The 12940-nt window shown below is 46.6% G+C and overlaps 4 protein-coding genes across 4 annotated transcripts; 2 read left to right on the top strand and 2 right to left on the bottom strand.

Moving 5' to 3' along the window:
* Positions 1–473: 473 nt before the first annotated feature.
* Positions 474–1434, bottom strand: LOC109435959 (histone H2B type 1-C/E/F/G/I). The gene has a single exon (XM_019714200.2). It carries the CDS (start codon positions 1395–1397, stop codon positions 1017–1019), a length of 381 nt encoding a protein of 126 aa, XP_019569759.1. The 5' UTR covers positions 1398–1434; the 3' UTR covers positions 474–1016.
* A 1008-nt stretch (positions 1435–2442) lies between these two features.
* On the top strand, positions 2443–4046 carry LOC141568523 (histone H3.1). Its single transcript, XM_074318690.1, has one exon. It carries the CDS (start codon positions 2477–2479, stop codon positions 2885–2887), a length of 411 nt encoding a protein of 136 aa, XP_074174791.1. The 5' UTR covers positions 2443–2476; the 3' UTR covers positions 2888–4046.
* A 2486-nt stretch (positions 4047–6532) lies between these two features.
* On the top strand, positions 6533–6960 carry LOC109435967 (histone H4). The gene has a single exon (XM_019714208.2). It carries the CDS (start codon positions 6547–6549, stop codon positions 6856–6858), a length of 312 nt encoding a protein of 103 aa, XP_019569767.2. The 5' UTR covers positions 6533–6546; the 3' UTR covers positions 6859–6960.
* Positions 6961–9584: 2624 nt separating this feature from the next.
* LOC141568553 (histone H4) lies at positions 9585–10326 on the bottom strand. Its single transcript, XM_074318777.1, has one exon. It carries the CDS (start codon positions 10210–10212, stop codon positions 9901–9903), a length of 312 nt encoding a protein of 103 aa, XP_074174878.1. The 5' UTR covers positions 10213–10326; the 3' UTR covers positions 9585–9900.
* Positions 10327–12940: the final 2614 nt, after the last annotated feature.

Here is a 12940-nt window from a genome sequence, read left to right as displayed (position 1 = left end):
ATTTTAGCCAAAAGGCCGAGAAGTCGGAAACTTAACACTCTCAATAAATGATGGAGTGAGTCCTAGGCCTTCCACTCAACGCTGCATGTAGGGAAGACACAAAAGCACACTCAGATCTGTTAGGATACTCTTCCCCACACGTGCTCCAACTCCACGATCCAACAGAGGTCCATTAAGGGTGGACTTGGGTGCTGACACCCAGTACCGGTCCCTGTAAACTCGTTAATCTCAGGTATTTTGAAATCTAGCAGAAATGGTATTGTTGATTGCCACCAGCCTCTTCAAAGGAAGACTGCCTGTGCTCGGCTTCTTTGCTTGCTGACAGGCAAGGACACTACCCAGACAAATGTAAATTCTATTTAAGTTTTAAGTCTAAAATGCTGCCCCGACCAGTGGGGCATTCAACAGGGACTGAAGAGAGACACCCTGAAAAGAGAAAATAGGAGGCGCGAAGAAATGGAGGCAAGACAGAATTCCGATCAAGCCTCAAATTTTTATTGTAATGGGGATAGATATGTATGAGTGTAGAAAGGGGAAGTGGTACACGTCACGAGGAGGTGCTGTGAGTTATGACCTTATATGGCTAGGCAAACCAGAATTGTTACCACCAGGATCTATTTTTTGGCTTCAGGCCAACGGTCTGACTTCCTGCTATGCAGGATTTTTCTGTGAAGGCAAGGTTCCTTTGCCTGGGTCCCAGCAAAATGCATTTTACTTACAGAGGTAAAGGACTGAATTGTTTCACGAACCTTTCTGTGCCAATTTCCCTCCCAATGCCTTCCGTTTAGTAGGAAATCCTCAGACCCTATTGTCTTCCACTAGCCACATTAAGACTCAAAAACCACACACCACTCTGGAATGCTTGCCAAAAACAGTTGTTCAGTAGATATTCAAGGTGTAAACAAATTAGTGCACGGCCCCTCCAAAAACCTTCAGTGTCAGAGCTCTTAGTGTGAAAACATGGGTGGCTCTGAAAAGAGCCTTTGGGGTGGGAGACAAGCCGCTTACGCGCGAGTCTACTTGGAGCTGGTGTACTTGGTGACGGCCTTGGTGCCCTCGGACACGGCGTGCTTGGCCAGCTCCCCGGGCAGCAGCAGGCGCACGGCCGTCTGGATCTCCCGGGACGTGATGGTCGAGCGCTTGTTGTAATGCGCCAGGCGCGACGCCTCGCCCGCGATGCGCTCGAAGATGTCGTTGACGAAGGAGTTCATGATGCCCATGGCCTTGGACGAGATGCCCGTGTCCGGGTGCACCTGCTTCAGCACCTTGTACACGTACACCGAGTAGCTCTCCTTGCGGCTGCGCTTGCGCTTCTTGCCATCCTTCTTCTGGGCTTTGGTCACCGCCTTCTTGGAGCCCTTCTTCGGGGCGGGCGCGGATTTGGCCGGCTCGGGCATGGCACAGATGTCTCTAACAGGAAACCTGCAACGTGAACGTTTTAGCCAATGCTGGCCTATATCTGCAGGGCATCTATGCAAATGAGGTTTAATCTGCCTGTGTCCCTGATTGGATCAAATCAGCCAGGAGTACCGTGTTATGTAAACAAGGTGACTTCACCATCTACTTTTTGATTGGCTGTTTGTGAGGAAGTGGATCCCTGGATTCTATTTTCCTTTAGAAAAATTTCCATTGCCAAAATGAAAAAATTAAATTCATGTTAATAGAATCTATTTATGAACCTTGTGTCTCCCTAAATCAGGACCTAAGTAGGCAAAACTGGATTGAATTTACTCCTCCGTGGTTTCTTGCCAAATTAGTTACCTGGTTGCTAACTCTAGGGGAGAGCATATAATAGACATAGCTATTTACTCATTTATTTATTTTCGTTTCTGGTTTCACGGTAGCAATGTGTTCAAAATTATGCCTTTGACATTCCCACTTTGGTCTGATCGCAGCTGGCAACATTTAAGCTTTTTTCAAGAATCAAAGAATGGTCACATTTAAACAGAGGTGGGATTTTTCTCATTTGTAATCTCAGAAAGGAGCAACTGGAAGGGAGCAGTGTTTGTTGGAAGGTTAGAAATTATGAAATAGAGTGGTGGTGCTGGTAAAGTAAGACAATTTTTTCTCAAGGTCAAACCTCTGATAAAGGAAAACACCGTACTGGATGGATTATATTCAAACGCGGAGTTTTTGAAAAGCTTGATGAGCCCTGCAACTTTCACTTTCATTTCTTCACAAACTTAATCCCAAAGAAGGATATTAAGGAAACGAACAGACCAATTCATGAATGACTAAAACATGTAAAATACAGGGTAAATATAATGCAAAGAACTGAGGGGACATAGTAGAACACATTTCTCAATTTGAAGATAGTCTAAACTGGGTTCTACTAGCCAATCACAAGGCAAAGTAAATTACGACATTCAAGGCGCGGAATTTGAATATTGGGACCAATCAGAAGGGGGTTGCCGTTATAAGTAGGAGCGAGAACAGAAGTGCTTTCAGTTGTATGCTGTGTTTTTAACGTGTCAGCATGGCTCGCACAAAGCAGACAGCGCGCAAGTCCACCGGCGGGAAGGCGCCGCGCAAGCAGCTGGCCACCAAGGCGGCCCGCAAGAGCGCTCCGGCCACCGGCGGCGTCAAGAAGCCGCACCGCTACCGCCCGGGCACGGTGGCGCTGCGCGAGATCCGGCGCTACCAGAAATCCACGGAGCTGCTGATCCGCAAGTTGCCCTTCCAGCGGCTGGTGCGCGAGATCGCGCAGGACTTCAAGACCGACCTGCGCTTCCAGAGCTCGGCCGTGATGGCGCTGCAGGAGGCGTGCGAGGCGTACCTGGTGGGGCTGTTCGAGGACACCAACCTGTGCGCCATCCACGCCAAGCGTGTCACCATCATGCCCAAGGACATCCAGCTAGCGCGCCGCATCCGTGGGGAGCGGGCATAAACTGCTCTTACTGCCGAGCGGTAACCTAAAGCCAACCGAAAGGCTCTTTTCAGGGCCACCTATACGTTCAGTTGAAAGAGCTGTGCGCCAAGGGCTGCAATTTAAGACCAGGAATTCAGTTTGTGAAAGCAAAGAAGTGCACACTAACTGAAATGTGTGTGCTTCCTGTGTCACAGACTGATCTGGTCACTAAGGCAGGACTGGGACTCTGCACAGGTGAGGCGAATACAATAATTCTGTTTACTGGAACTGGTCAGGGACCATTGAGACCATCTCCACTTTCTCCAATAAAGGCGCATGTGGCGAGCCAGCCGCCACAAGTCGATCAGATCCTAAATGGGGGAGTGGGAATGAAATAAAAGACACTCACACAAATGCTAATGCTGCAGGTCTTCAGTGATGCTGAAACCTCGAGTTTATTGTTCACCAATATATGCAGTTTGAGTACGTGCAACTTAACAAAGAAAGTATGCATTACCTTAGCAAATGTAAATTTTTAACTTTTACATAGAGGATACAAAATCACTGAAACTCCCAAAAGTAATTATCCTATCAATTACCCTGATAGCCATCAGTCTTCTGTGTCCGGGAACTGGCCGCTCCCACCACATTCCTCAGTAGCTTGTAAGCACCCCCCAGGTGCAGGCAGAGACAATGCCTCAGGGGAGGAAACAGGTTAAGCATAAACCGGGCCATTCTATAAGGCTCGGAGTTAGCTGTAACCATGGCTCCCCACAGGCGCAGTCCTGTACCTCCCTTTGGCAACACCGGGTCTGGGTTCTGCCACTTTCGCTGACAGCACCGAGGTGAGTCCTCATCCTGACAAGTCTGTAAAGACTGGAGGCCCTTAAGGAACGATGTCACAGGTCTGCACGTCAGGAACACCGAAACTCCAGTAAGGGCCACACAGCCCGGCTTTCCTAGCAGTTTATTTAATTGCAGGCCGCTCAAGAAGTGAGATTCACAAACACCTGAACAGTTCAATGCAGTATTTTTTACCTTGAAGGCAACTTGCAGGTGATAGTAGCACCAGTGTGACTCTCACGTGACTTGATTGACTATCATTAGGCTCTCAGTCCTCATAACTGCACTTAATGTATCTGCCAAAAACTAATTTTTGGGCGGAAGTCAGGGAATACAAAACGAAGCAACAAAGCTGGGGCATCAGGTGGGGGAAGAAACAACCCTTGTACCTGAAAGTTCTTAACAGCATTACTTGTAATAGCCTTAAAGTGGCAACAACTTTGTATTTTTAGATTGACGCTTGGTCACACAAATTCTTGCACTGATACAGTTGAATCCTACTGGCAATAAAAATGGATGCCATTGATACGTGTAACAAGTCCGCTGGATCTGAAGGGCATGAATAGTGACAAGGCCAATCTCAAAGGTTACATGTTGTACAATTCCGGGTATGTAGCATTCTCAAAATGAAGAAACCACAGATGGATAACATGTTTAGTGATTGACCCAGGACAGGGGAGTAAAAGGTGGGTGCCTGTGAGCATGAAGGGGTAACACAGAGTTCCTTGGTGATGATGGAACAGTTTTGTTCCAGCTCTGCAGTGGTGGTTCCAAGAATCTACTCACGGGAGATTGCACAGGACCCTCCTCACTTATGCACAGACGCGTAAATGAGAGCATGTGAAAACTGGTGAGAACTGAATAAGAATAATTGTGTAGGGGATCACCATTAGGGGAAATTGGGTTCAAAGGACTGTATTTGAAATTAACAGGTATTAAAAAAAAGCTGTAACAATTCTTTAGCATTTGCTACTTTGCATCACTTAGGATTCAACGGCTTGCTTAGCAAATCAATGAGATTGTCATATAAACAGCACTTTTTTGCTTTCTTCTGGCTGTTCTAGTGGTGACATCTATTTGGCTGATTTGGTTAATTTATGTTACTTGATTTTGTAGATATTGCTGCTCCTACCTCAGAAGTAAATTGAGTTTCCAAAAGTTGATATTTGCAATCTCAAATTTTCTGACGGGTACTTGGTTGAGTTAATCCAAGGTGCTTAGGAATGTGTGCTTGGTACCTCATAAATGCACAATGGTAAAGAAGAAAACATCACAGGCCCAAAAGGACGTTACACATGCTAAAAGCCCAAGATATGAAACCTAGATTTCATACTTGGTCTAATTGCAATTTGAAACTCTCCCAGAAACATAATTGACCAGGATAGGATTTTCTGATCAGGCATCAGTAACGCCTTCTGTCACATGAGCCCTCTCCATCTACCCTCTCCCCCACAGCTAAAAGAGCAATCTGCATGAGAAAAACCTCTTTCTGCTTCTCTGAAAGAAAAGATGTGCAGGCCCCAAGAGCAAGCCTTTCTTTTGTTAATAGCTCCCTTGCCCTACCCTTGTTCCTCTGAAAACTTTCCATTCTTAGAGCCCCTCAGATCGCCATTCAAGGCGGTAAATGGGATGTTGCCGGATCCATGAGTTGCTTTAATAAAATTAGATCTTCCAGTTTACTCAGCCCAATAGTTTTCTATCAGTACAGATCATCTCCTATTTTGAACACTCTGTTGCATACTAAAGACATCATATATACCTTAATGGTCTTATATACTAGCTTAGCATTTTTTTATAATACAAAAAGATAGGAATGCCCACATTTTAATTAATATTTCTGGCACTTGCATAAAATCCCTTTGCCTAGCTTCAGAGTCAAGGAGCGCTGTGCTCAAATTCCACGCAGCAGCCCCAGGAAAAGTCTCCCCTTCCTCCCTGTGTCTTACGTAAGAGGAACAGCATTAGCCCTTGGCAATTTTCATCCTTTCCCTCTTCAATCCTTCGTTTTTCAAATGCATGTACTCAGTGTAAATGATAGCACTGGACATATGGTGTTTGTTACATGGGAAACGTTTTCAAATCCTTCCATGTGCTTTCATCCTGTCTGTCATTTATAAATCATTTGTTTTCAAAAGCAGAAAACCAGGGCGATGGATAGGAATTTATTGTCAACGAACTAGATGCCAGTCATTCTGCTTTTATAACAGCTCAGTTATCAACAAGAGTTTGTCCTTTTTAGTGACAAGGCCACTAACAGATTAACATGCTCCCATTAACAGTTTGACAGCAGCCGCTCAGGGATTCCAAACCCCAAGGCTGGTTGGGTTGCTTGGAAATATTTTTGCCAATTCCTTTTTTAATATGCAAGTAGGGTTTATTAGTGATACATTCTCAGGGAAGAGAATGGGCCTAGCGGAGGTGGGGGAGAGGGAGACAGAGAGAGACAGAGAGAGAGAGAGGAGAGAGAGAAGGAATGAATAGGCCAGAGAGCAGGGGCAAAAAAAAGAAGCTGCCAATTCCTGTTTCTTGGGATTTGGGCCTTGTCAAAGTCTACTCAATTCCAGTGTGGAAAAGATCCAAGAATATGTATGGGATCGACAGATCGCCACACACACACACACACACACACACACACAGAAAGCAGGTAATTCCTGTACCTGTTTGGCACCCTGATTAGAATTTCTTATTTTCTTATCACCAGCAAATCTTCGATTCCCGCCTTTGCTAGGGGCGGGGACTCAGGGCGGTTTCCCGCCTTCTCTGTCTTTCGGTTTCAAACGAGGTCCGCCCACTCGTTATTTAAGAGGCTGCAGCAGCCAGTGCCAGGCAGACATCGCGGAGTCTGGTTCCTCGTCATGTCTGGTCGGGGCAAAGGCGGCAAGGGGCTCGGGAAGGGCGGCGCCAAGCGCCACCGCAAGGTCCTGCGCGACAACATCCAGGGCATCACCAAGCCCGCCATCCGGCGCCTGGCCCGGCGCGGCGGCGTCAAGCGCATCTCCGGGCTCATCTACGAGGAGACCCGCGGGGTGCTGAAGGTGTTCCTGGAGAACGTGATCCGGGACGCCGTCACCTACACGGAGCACGCCAAGCGCAAGACGGTCACGGCCATGGACGTGGTCTACGCGCTCAAGCGCCAGGGCCGCACCCTCTACGGCTTCGGGGGCTGAGTTACTTCTACTCACCAACCTATCCTTTTCCCCACCAATGGCCCTTTTCAGGGCTCCCCACTTTTTCTACAAAGGAGCTCACACTTGCCTTTTGGTCCATGAAAGCTCATTAAAGCTACCACTCCTATGGGACAGGCATATAAAAGCAGGTAACGTGCCTCGTGCGGTATTGTCCTTCGGAAAAAACGGTGTGATGCCTAGCATTTTTTCATTTAGGTGACTGCTTACATGGGATAGTTCTAAGCTTCAGTTGTATACACACGTGGCTAATTTAATCCTCAAAGCAACCCGAAGACACATCAGTGTTAAAATAATAGCGTGGGTAGATACTGATCTTCCGGGCTATATAAGTAACTTGGGTGCCCACACACGTGGAACTGAGGGTGGCAGCCAGGAGTGGAGCACCAGGGAGCAGTGTTGCTTCTGTGCCAATACCTGGCTCACAGGAAACAGCGCTCTCCATTCTAGCCTGTTGGATGTTAGCTAGATGCCAGGTGGCCTTTGTAGGGGTGTCAAAATTTTACCTTTAACTTCCCTTGCTGGGCCTGAGAATTGAATTGACATGACTGAAGGGGCGCAGCACAGGTACCACAAAATGTGCCATTTTGGCTTGTGACTTATTTAGAGCTGAGGACAATCAGGACCCGGTAGAGCAGAAAAAACTTGCACTTCTTCCTTAACTGCCTAAAAGAGTTTGGGGCAGGGCGTCTGTCCCAGAAAAAGCGTTATAACCAGAGATGACTTATCTGAATGACCCACCTCTAGGTGAGGCAAACCTCTACTAGCAAAGTCTGTCCTCATCTTCCTGTGAATAACGCCCCCAGCCGTAGGCCCCAGGCCCTACCCGTTTCTCAGCTCAGGATTGGACTTACGTGCTTACAGGGGTCTGGCTAAATTTCCTTTCACTACGGAGTCAGGGAAACGATGTCTCATCGTTAAATTCAATGACAGCGTTTAACTTTAGAAGCCAAGACTTGGGTAATGGTTGTCACAGCTTTTCCTTTTGAGTAGTTCGGTGGCTCTGAAAAGGGCCTTTGGTTTTGCTGCAGAAAGCGAACTTACGGGGTCGAACTCAGCCCCCGAAGCCGTAGAGGGTGCGGCCCTGGCGTTTGAGCGCGTAAACCACGTCCATGGCGGTGACCGTCTTGCGCTTGGCGTTCTCCGTGTAGGTGACGGTGTCCTGGATCAAGTTCTCCAGGAATACCTTCAGCACCCCCCGGCTGAGGCAAATTTGACCCGATTCTAGTCTCCAGTTGGGCCTGACAATGAAATTGACATAGGACAGATTAACAAGAGAAAATCACACATTTTACTTAATATTATTACAGGTACAGGGGAGTGTACACGGGAAAGTGAAGACCCAAACCTGTTAGGCCTAAGAGCCTACATATTAGGTTGGATAGAGTAGCAATTGTGAAACAGTAACTAAAATATATGTAACTAAATACTAAAATATATGTAAAAATATATGTGAAACAGTAACTAAAATATGGGGAGACTGACGTGAAGATAAGGGTTATTTTAGTAAGGTCTGTTAGTACAGATTTCTCTCAGCCTCAAACTCTTCCCCTCCCCCACCCCACCCCAATCTCTGGTGGTAAGCATGTTCTTTTCTTCCTGGTACAGGGAGGGTAAGTTTCCCATGGGATAATTATCTCCTTTCAGAAAGAAAAGATGCCAGAGCCCCGTTTTTCTATCTGCTCTATTTCAACTGCCTTTCGCTCAAAATAATCCTTATGCCAAAGTGGCATACTTTGGGGGCGTACGTATTCTGCTATCTTTCAGCTGACACAAATAATAAACGGGTCAGATGTAGCAGATATAATTCTTAATATGAGTTTGGATTTGGCACCAATCACTCACAATAACCATGGCAAGGGTATTTGTGAGTGAGTGATTGGTGCCAAAGTCATGTCATGAACTGTGACTCCAGATAATTCAAACCTTGGAGATTTGGTACAAAGGGAAGGGTGTAGTAATTGATAGAGGTATGGATTAAGTTGAGACAACCAAAATATATTTTTATATGGAAGAAGCCAATAGAGAGATTAAAATTTTAAGATGGAATATCATTATGGTTAGAGTAGGATGACCAACTCATTTATTATCGAACCAAATAATTTATTGATAGTGGAAGAAGGCTTCATTAACTAACCTAAAACATATCAGGTAGACTGAAGCTGTCCCTGGTAAACTAGGGCGAGTTTTCACTCTGCATTTAAGTGACACAAATGCAAGTCCTCAGGTAGGGAAAAGATTTCGGACACAGGTGGGAGGGTGAGCGTGGGATAGCCTAAGGCTACTTCTTTTGCGTGGAGGGGAAATGGAGATGTAAGGATGCAGTCAGGGTCACAGGTGGGAAGGCCTTAGGCTGACAGAACACGGAAAGACTGTTAAGTTAAATTATCCAACTTTGGAAAGAAAGCTGTAAGATGATGGATGACCTAAGTCACAGTAGAGTTCTAGTCCTCAGGGATGCACTGGGTAAGACAAGTTTAAAATTTCTCTCCCACTCCTGACATGGTTTCCTACCCTAACTGTATCCACGTGTTCCCCGCAGGAGGGAGGTTAGTTAAAGGCCAGCGCGCCCTCTGGAGGACGCAGGTGCTGGGTCAGCGGTGCGTCCTGGTAAAGCGAACTTGAATGCTCCTGGGATAGAATGAAACGACTTACTAACTTAGTAACATTTAGGTTAGGGAACTGCTGCTATTTAAGGCAATTCGCTCCCGGTGGTTACAAGACGAGTTCCCAACCGCGCGAGCTCCTCTCCCCCGCCCTTTGTTCTTTGAGCTCATTTCAGCCGCCATGTTGGGCGATAGCCGCCGACTGGAAAGATGGCCAAAAAAACCCGAAACAAAAAACAGCACCGCCAGGCTTGGCAAAGGAACTTTTTGTTCAAGGTCAGAATTGGAACGACCACCGCCTCCAAGTATCAAGTGTCACCTTCGGGCCCTGTTAGCTACAGCCCTTGTGCGAGCAGGTGGGCGGCCCTGAGAAGGGCCTTTGGGAACGCGCGGCCACGGGAGCGCGCGACGGGGACGCTCAGCCCCCGAAGCCGTAGAGGGTGCGGCCCTGGCGCTTGAGCGCGTAGACCACGTCCATGGCCGTGACCGTCTTGCGCTTGGCGTGCTCCGTGTAGGTGACGGCGTCCCGGATCACGTTCTCCAGGAACACCTTCAGCACCCCGCGGGTCTCCTCGTAGATGAGCCCGGAGATGCGCTTGACGCCGCCGCGCCGGGCCAGGCGCCGGATGGCGGGCTTGGTGATGCCCTGGATGTTGTCGCGCAGGACCTTGCGGTGGCGCTTGGCGCCGCCCTTCCCGAGCCCCTTGCCGCCTTTGCCCCGACCAGACATGACGAAGAGCGACGGACACTCACCCTGCTGTGCGGAGCGCTGGCTGCAGCTCCTTATATATCACTTTTCCGTGCGTTTCAGGAAACTGAAAGGGCAGGGGGCGGGGAAAGGCGCTCGGCTTCCGACTCTTTCCTATTTTCTCGGCCGGGTCCGCAGTCGCTGGCTTCTGTGGCCTCTAGTTTTGTGCCTGTGGGTTGTCGGAAATAATCGGTCTCCTGACCGCTATTATCATTTATAAAGAGGAGGCAGTAACGCTACACTGGTCTACAAAAGGGAGAGACACCAGAGTAAAATTAATTTTTAATATGCAGATTCTTCTAAAAATATCATTATTTATTACCACTCTAGCAATAGTTACTGGATCGGCCGACTGTGGTACATGCCTGTTTGCTGAACATAATAATACACATAGTTTTCAATATCCTAAGGGGGACCCCAGGAAGGGGCGTGAATGTTAATGGAAGTTCCACTTGTTGGCTCCACATTTGTAAGGTGCTGTTTGCGTTGTAAAAAGGGAGAATCCCAGGCTTGGAGAGCTGCTCTGATTCTGGTGCGTGGAGGTGTTGGGCTTAGAACCGAGTCCTGTTTCTGGAGTCTGATGACCTCGCCACCTACCGATCATCTATGCCAGTGTGGTGAGGAAGTGTTTGCAAATTTACAAAATTAACAAAAATTATAAATCCTGGGAAATACTGTCCAAGTAAAAAGAGTGACTAAAGTGATGTTCTGCTCACAGATGATACAGGTTCACCTGTCTGACAGAACGCCAGCATTTGCTTACACTGCACACACTCCCAGGGAGCGCCTTTTGTGAACTACAGAGCTGATGAAAAACTCGTTCTCTGCGACTGCTTACCCTTTCATTTCCTGCAGTCAGAGCCTCAGACACAGATTTAAGCAGACTTAGACACAGTGATGTCCCATGCTGTCCTTTTTGAGAATGTGGCCAAACAAGAGTCATTGACTGATTCATCCATCCATCCATCCATCCATCCATCCATCCATCCATCCATCCATCCAAGAATTTAATGTCTATTTGCCAAGAATGGTGTGTAAATACCAGGGGCACACACACAATCACAGAAGTTCTTTTAACGAACTCAAAGTCAAGTGGAGGGACTAGAAAGTAACCTGACGGGGAGGGGCCAGACACCAGCCCACCATGCTCCCAGTTTCTAATGGGTGGTGAAGGGCGGTGGTGTGCTGGGCCGCTGTGCCCTGTCAGTGTGGGCATCACTGGGGAGCTTATCTGACTTACAGAATCTGCTGTAAGTCTGACGACCCCAAACCTACTGAATTGATGTGGCATTTGAACATCTCTGAGCACGTCAAGTTCACATACAAGATTGCAAAGAGTTGCTTTAAAGCTGTGCTCTTCCACATGTGTGTATTTAAATTAAACTTAAATCAAATTAAAAATTAATTTCTTCAGTTACTCCAGGTTCATTAAGCGCTCAGTTAGCACATGTTGGTAGTGGCCGCCCATTTACAGTACAGATACAGACCATTTCCTTCATTGCAATAAGTTCTGTTGTGCTGTGTTGTGATAGGGAATTTCTCGTGAAGAACTTCCAGTGCAGACTGGGAAAGGAATGTGGTGCGAATAGCAAAGGAAGGTGAAGGTTGGGGTCTTTTTGAAAAATACTAGAAATGAGCCAACTTTTGGGTGTACTAGATAGTACAGATAGACAGAGGGACATGTAAAAGGGACTTGGAAGTTTGAGATATTATAGCATTGCCCCTTTTAGGAAATAACATTCACAAGATATAGTTGTGCTTGGAGTGGAGTTTCAAGTGGGAGCATGTCCTCAGGTGAGACTCTGATAGGAAATTAGAATGTAATTTCTCATGATACTCGTGAACATATTTGGTTCTAACACAGTGCCTTTTTGCTTTATAGATCTTATATTTCTTTGCCCCTTTTGGTATTTTGTCAACATGGCCACCCTCCCCTTTAAACCTTTGAAATTCACTGAGTCTTGGCACACTTAGTGTAGCCCCTGTGCATCGACCCGGTGACCACTGCCTGTAGGTCCCAGGCATTCACGATGCTGAGAGGGTTTAATACCACAGGTGAGAGAACAAGAAGTCATGAGTAGGACGACCATCACTTATCTAACTGTGGCCTCAATTACTTTTTGCATCTATAAAAATAAATGGTTCAAGTCTTAGTATAGTGGAAAACCCACTGTTTTAAGATATATACAGATTTAGGATGCGCAATAAACACAACTTTTTGTGAGCTACCAAAAGAATAGGTGAAATTTTTCAAGTGCACCGTCCCATGGAGTGATCCAGTGTTGCAGAACCTTCTCACTACAGCACAGCGAGTATAAGTGCCTGGGCCTCAAGCACTAACAGTAACTACATGCAACACTGCCCCTTCCTTCTAGAAACATCCAGGGAAGAACTTTCCAGGTAAAAGAAGTTATCTCAGTTTTTGAGAGGGACAGTGATTATCTACAGATTATTAAGGAAATGGCCCTTAATCCCAATGTCTTCTCACTTATTTGGGCCCCAAATAGCCATGGGAACCAGTAAGAGTTGCACAAGAATGAAATGGTGACATATGCCATAGAAAGAACTTTTCATCCATCTTAAATCAACTATATGTAATTTAGGGAATAATTCCAGCAATTATGCAACAACTGATGTTATGACTACAATGGCCAAAATAGTAAAATTTTAAGAATCTGAATTTTAATCATTATCTTTAGTTCTAGATAAT

The sequence above is a fragment of the Rhinolophus sinicus genome, linkage group LG14, assembly GCF_036562045.2.
Source record: "Rhinolophus sinicus isolate RSC01 linkage group LG14, ASM3656204v1, whole genome shotgun sequence".
In the NCBI taxonomy this organism is placed as follows: domain Eukaryota; kingdom Metazoa; phylum Chordata; class Mammalia; order Chiroptera; family Rhinolophidae; genus Rhinolophus; species Rhinolophus sinicus.
Note: the sequence above shows the minus strand (reverse complement) of the source record. Positions and strands in the feature narration are given on the sequence as shown.

What these genes read in the sequence shown, in the direction of transcription:
- LOC109435967 (XM_019714208.2), top strand. Translation starts at nt 6,547, where the DNA reads ATGTCTGGTCGGGGCAAAGGCGGCAAGGGGCTCGGGAAGGGCGGCGCC.
- LOC109435959 (XM_019714200.2), bottom strand. Translation starts at nt 1,397, where the DNA reads ATGCCCGAGCCGGCCAAATCCGCGCCCGCCCCGAAGAAGGGCTCCAAG.
- LOC141568523 (XM_074318690.1), top strand. Translation starts at nt 2,477, where the DNA reads ATGGCTCGCACAAAGCAGACAGCGCGCAAGTCCACCGGCGGGAAGGCG.
- LOC141568553 (XM_074318777.1), bottom strand. Translation starts at nt 10,212, where the DNA reads ATGTCTGGTCGGGGCAAAGGCGGCAAGGGGCTCGGGAAGGGCGGCGCC.